This window comes from Pelodiscus sinensis, chromosome 30 (assembly GCF_052426305.1).
Source record: "Pelodiscus sinensis isolate ZL-2025 chromosome 30, ASM5242630v1, whole genome shotgun sequence".
Lineage (NCBI taxonomy): Eukaryota > Metazoa > Chordata > Testudines > Trionychidae > Pelodiscus > Pelodiscus sinensis.
Window position 1 is genome coordinate 15429586 of NC_143081.1, and position 6000 is coordinate 15435585.

General features: G+C 51.3%; 1 protein-coding gene across 1 annotated transcript; it reads left to right on the top strand.

The window, feature by feature from the left end:
- Positions 1-5004: 5004 nt before the first annotated feature.
- LOC142821315 (olfactory receptor 10C1-like) lies at positions 5005-6000 on the top strand. The gene has a single exon (XM_075912193.2). It carries the CDS (start codon positions 5008-5010, stop codon positions 5998-6000), a length of 993 nt encoding a protein of 330 aa, XP_075768308.2. The 5' UTR covers positions 5005-5007.

Genomic DNA, 6000 nt, shown 5'->3' on the forward strand with positions numbered 1-6000 from the left:
CCGGGAATGACTAACGTGAGCTAAGACCTCTCCGTAGCATCGGTGACTCCCCTGCCAAGCACCCCGTGATATTTCCCGCACACAGAGCAATGATCTTCTAAGGCAGAGAGTGGAAGGATGATTCTTCTGGTCATGGGAGGTTGGTTGCGTCGGGGCAGTTGTTTGTACCATCTGCACAGACGCCGTAGGGCTATCGCCCCCGGCTCAGCCCCTTGGGAGAGGGACTCAAGAGAGACTCAGCCTGCCATGGAGAAGGCTACAAGTAGGAGGAGCCGTCTGGGCTGTGAACGGAGGGGGAAGAGCCGCAGAGCTCAGGTAGACACAAGGTTGTTGCAGGGAGGAGATCCAGCTTCTGCAGGACGGAGAGAGACCTGGCCGCCAAGGCTGGAGAGCTACGACCTCATCGCTGCATGCTCGGGCTGTCCGGGGGTGAGAGGTGAGCTCTGTCTGCCTGCGGGCGTTTCTCTCCCACCTTCTAGCCAGGGGCATGGGGGTGCGTGGGTGAACATGAACGGGTTTAGCCTCGTCTGCCCATCGTAGGGACCATGGGTGTTGATTGCACTGGTGCACCAAGGGGAAACTGAGGTACGTCTTGGGAAAGGTTCTCTGCAAGGTTCTGGGCCGTGGCTTTGGGCCCTGGCCGATTCACACCAGCCTGGGTGGCTGACTCATTGGAGCTATGTCCAATTGGAGCTATATCTGGAGGGAAACAAGACTCCAGGCCAGGAGAAGCTGATAGAAAGGACCATGCTGGTGGCGTGATGAAATGTAAGGGGGGATCCCCCACCTGTGGCCCATCATCTGAACCAAACTGATGAGGGAGTTTTGGGGGATGAGAGGGGAGATCAGGGATGGGGCTTCCTAAAAGAGGGAGTCAGGCGAGCCCCCCTGCTCAGAGAGATGTGGGGCGCTGGTCAGAGACCTGGGCATGACGTCCAGAGGCTGTCGGGTGACTTCTGCCTGGGATCCAGAGATGACCCAGAGTTAAAGAAAAATGGGAAAGCCAGACTCCCTAGCAGCACCAGGCAGTAGGAGGGAATGAGGGGACCAGGAAGGGCTTCCTAGGAGATTTTGAAACCCTGATTTCAGATCCATGAGGGAAGTTAATTCAAAGGCATCAAAAAGGGTGTCACAAGGAGGAGGGAGAAAACTTGTTCTCCTTGCCCTCTGAGGACAGGACAAGCAGCAATGGGCTTAAACTACAGCAAGGGAGGTTTAGGTTGGACATTAGGAAAAACTTCCTGCCTGTCAGGGTGGTGAAACACTGGAATAAGTTTCCTGGGGAGGTTGTGGAATCTCCATCCCTGGAGATATTGAAGAGCAGGTTGGACAGACACTGTCAGGGATGGTTTAGACGGTTCTGGGTCCTGCCATGAGGGCAGGGGACTGGACTCGATGACCTCTTGAGTTCCCTTCCGGTTCTACGATTCTGTGATTCTAAGGCTGCAAGGGCGGGCCTTGGTTTGACAGGGGACGGGGGGAATGGAGCCAGGGGCAGGGTGGGGTATGGGAATAGGTGCCGCTGTCAGAGGCAGTTTGAAGAGCAAGTGCTCTGAGGCAAAAGCAAGCAGCAAACACTTTCAGGGAGTCTGAGCGTGGGGACTGCAAGACTCTGTGAATGTATGGACCTCCCAGGGAACAAAGGGCTGCATCTACACGGCACCGTAGCTCAAAATAAGCAACTTAATTGTGTATCTTATTTCGATCTTATTTTGAAATAGCTTATTTTGTCATTTCGCCATGTTTTGAGATAACCGGCTATTCCAAAACATCCGTCACTCCTCATGGAATGAGGACATTGGAATAGCGAGCCCAAAATAATGGGCTTGCTGTGAAGACACAGCACAGTCAACCTGTGGAACTCCTTGCCTGGTGAAGGCCAGGAGTTTAACAGGGTTCAAAAAAGAGCTAGATCAATTCCTGGAGGTTAGGTCCACCAATGGCTATTAGCCTCTGTTTGTCTGGAGGTGGGCGACAGGGGAGGGATGTCGTGAAGATTACATGTTGTGTTCCCTCCCTCTGGGGCATCTGGAATTAGCCACTGTGGGCAGACAGGACACGGGGCTGGATGGACCATTGGTCTGACCCAGTCTGGCCGTTCTTATGTTCTTAAGACAGGGGGATGCTCCAGTATCCCGAAACAGTGCTGCAGTATAGATGTAGCCAAGATAAGGACTAGAACTGGGAGGAAACTTTCCAACTCTTGGTTTCCTCAGAAAATTACACTTTGGCAGACTGAAATATTTCAGACAATTATGGAAATGTTGGGCTGGAAGGGACGTCAAGGGTTTATTAGGTGCGGCCCCCTGCACTAAGGCAGGGCCGAATAAACCTAGGTCATCCCTGAGAGGGGCATATACAACCTGATCTTGAAAACCTCCCGTCATGGGGAGTCCGTGGAAACCGAATCCAGAGATTAGCTAGAAAATCAGAAACGTGGAAAACATTTCCGAATAGCTCACCTACATCTCCCTTGCTGCAAACTAAACCCGTTGCATCTTGTCCGACCTTGAATGGAGAGCAATTCATAGAATCCTAGAAACGTAGAACGGGAAGGGACCTCACGAGGTCATTGAGTCCAGTCCCCTGCCTTCACGGCAGGACCAAGCATCGTCTAGAGCATCCCTGGCAGGTGTCTGTCCAACCTGCTCTGAAATATCTCCAGGGATGGAGATTCCACAACCTCCCTGGGCAATTTATTCCAGTGTTTCACCACCCTGACAGGTAGGAACTTTTTCCTAATGTCCAACCTCAGCCTCCCTTGCTGCAGTGTAAGCCCATTGCTGCTTGTCCCATCATCAGAAGTTAAGGAGAATATTTTCCTCTGCCCTCCTCGTGACACCCTTTTAGATACATGAAAAACGTTGTCATGTCCCCTCTTGGTCTTCTCCTTTCCAAACTCAACAAGCCCAGTTCTTTCAGCCTTCCCTCCTAGCTCATGTTCTCTAGACCTTTCATCATTGTTGTTACTCTTCTCTGGACCTTCTCCAATTTCTCCACAACTTTCTTGAAATGTGGTGCTCAGAACTAAACACTAGAATCAATCCCTGTCCTCATTATAACAACCCTTGATATAATGGAGGACAGTTATCAGGTCCTCTCTCAGGGTAGCTCTACACTGCCACTTTTCTTCTGAAAAAGCTACACAAAATGTACTCTGCATTTTGAGTAGCTTTTTCCGACTCTTTTTCGGAAGAGGCTGTTCTGAAATTTGGCCCATCTACACTCGGCCAAATTTTGGAAAAGCCTTCACCTTCCGAGGACTCCTCGAGGAACACAGAGCTACCCGAAAGAGCGCGTTTGCTCTTCTGCAAAGAAAGCGAAAGAGGAACGGCGTTCCCTGGATACAGCAGGGTTTTTCCGGGATACCTCTGGTATTCTGGAAACCCCTGCAGTGGAGACATAGACTCAGTCTTCTTTCCTCAAGGATAAACCTGTCCGATTTTTTCCCCCTTTCCTCGTGCTCCGGTTTCCTTTATCATGTGTGTTGCTCTCCTCTGGAACTCTCCTATTCATCCACAACTTTTCCTCCTATGCTGTTCCCAGAGCTAGACACCGTCCTGCATCCGAGGTCTTACGCGTGCTCAATCTAGTTGGTCACTTACCACGTAGGTCTTAGATGTGACCGTGCTGCTAATATATCCCAGGGTGGAATTAAGCTTTTTCCAATGGAATTAGATTATGTATTGCACTGGTGATGCGCTAGGACCCTGCATCCTCCCACCAGACTTTGCTTCCCTTTTGGAGTAGCACCTTTAAGTTTTTCCTTCCTAACTGTATCCCTTTGCAAGTCTCCTGTTTGTCCAGATTGGTTTTATTCTCACCCTGTCCCCCAAAATGTCTGTGAGCTCTCCCACTTGGACATTAGCTGCATATTTTATACACATGCTCGCTACTCCCTGATCCAGTGTGAAATAGCACCAGCCCCCGGCAGAGTCTGGTAGGACCTCACTAGAAACACCCTTCCTGCCTGGCAGTGAACCAAGAGCTACTTTTTGGGTATGTTTCTTTCCATCACCTGTACATCTGTTTGAAAAATAACGTTTGTCTCTGACAGAAGCCATCTCGAGGGAAAGCGAGGGCTTTGCACCTCTCTCTGTTTCAGGCCACAGTCTTGTTTGTCCTCTCTTTTGGGAGGAAATTGGGGGTGATGGTGTTGCTGGTGTATTTGTGTGGGCAGAGTTGGCACCGAGGTTTGTTGCATGGATTGGTTCCTGAGTTAGAGTTATTATGGTGCAGGGTGTAGTTGCTGGTGAGAATTTGCTTCAGGTTGGCGGGTTGTCTGTGGGCGAGGACTGGCCTGCCTCCCAAGGCCTGTGAAAGCGAGGGATCATTGTCCAGGATGGGTTGTAGATCACTAATGATGCGCTGGAGAGGTTTTAGCTGGGGACTGTAGGTGATGGCCAGTGGTGTTCTGTTGGTTTCTTTCTTGGGCTTGTCCCGTAGCAGGAGGCTTCTGGGTACACGTCTGGCTCTGTCGATCTGTCTCCTCACTTCCTCGTGTGGGTATCGTAGTTTACAGAATGCTTGTTGAAGATCTTGTAGGTGTAGGTCTCTGTCTGAGGGGTTGGAGCAGATGCGGTTGTACCTCAGTGCTTGGCTGTAAACAATGGATCGTGTGGCGTGTCCGGGATGGAAGCTGGAGGCAGGCAGGTAAGCACTCAACCTGTGGAACTCTTTGCCAGAGGATGTGGTGAAGACCAGGACTTTAACAGGATTCAAACAAGAGCTAGATCATTTCTTGGAGGTTAGGTCCATCAATGGCTATTTGCCAGGATGGGTAGGGAGGACGTCCCTAGCTTCTGTTTGTCAGGGGCTAGGAATGGGTGACGGGAGGGATCACATGAAGGTTTCCTGCTCTGTTCACTGCCTCTGAGGAACCTGGCATTGGCCACTGCCAGAAGACAAGACACTGGCCTAGATGGACCTTTGGTCTGACACAGCCTGGCCGTTCTCATGCGTTCTTTGTTCTATTGTAGACTTTGGTCCATTTCCCCTGTAGCAGCCATGGAACTAGGAAACCAGACTTCCCTTACCAAATTCATCCTCCTGGGATTCGGGACTGTCTCCAAACTGCAGAGTCTTCTCTTCCTGCTCTTCCTGGTGATCTACCTGGTGACCATGGCTGGGAACCTCCTCATCATGGCGCTGGTGGTGTCTGACCAGCACCTCCACACCCCCATGTACTTCTTCCTGGGGAACTTGTCCTGCCTGGAGACCTGCTACAGCTCCACCATCCTGCCGAGCATGCTGGTCAGTCTCGTGACTGGGGACAGGACCGTCTCTGTGGGAAGCTGCATCATACAATGTTACTTTATTGGTTTCCTTGCAGCCACCGAGTGCTACCTCCTAGCAGCGATGTCCTATGACCGATATCTAGCAATCTCCAAGCCCCTGCACTATGCGACCCGCATGAGCAGCCGTTTCTGCATCCAGCTCGCAGCCGAGGCCTGGTTTTGTGGGCTCCTGGCCAGTTCCATCGTCATGGGTATGTTCTACGCGAACGGGTTGCAATTCACCTTCGGGGGCCCCAATGACATTGATCATTTCTTCTGTGAATTCAAACAAATAATAAATCTCTACCGCAACGTCATCTACCAGATGGAGTTTGTCATTACCATCGTGGCCGCGTTGCTGACCCTGCCCCCGTTCGTGTTGACGGTGACCTCCTACGTCTGCATCATCTCCACCATCCTGCGCATCCCCTCCGCCACCGGGCGGCAAAAGGCCTTCTCCACCTGCTCTGCTCACCTCATCGTGGTGAGCATTTTCTATGGGACCCTGAGCATTGTGTATCTGCTGCCCCGAACCAGAACATTGAGAGACCTCAGCAAAGTGTTCTCTCTCTTCTACACGGTTGTCACCCCCATGGCCAATCCATTCATCTACACCTTGAGAAACAAGGAGGTGAAGGGGACTCTGAGAAAAACGTTCAGTCGATGCAGAGAGGTCACCATCCCTCAGAAAGGACACTGCATTTCTCGAAAGATAAAACCATAG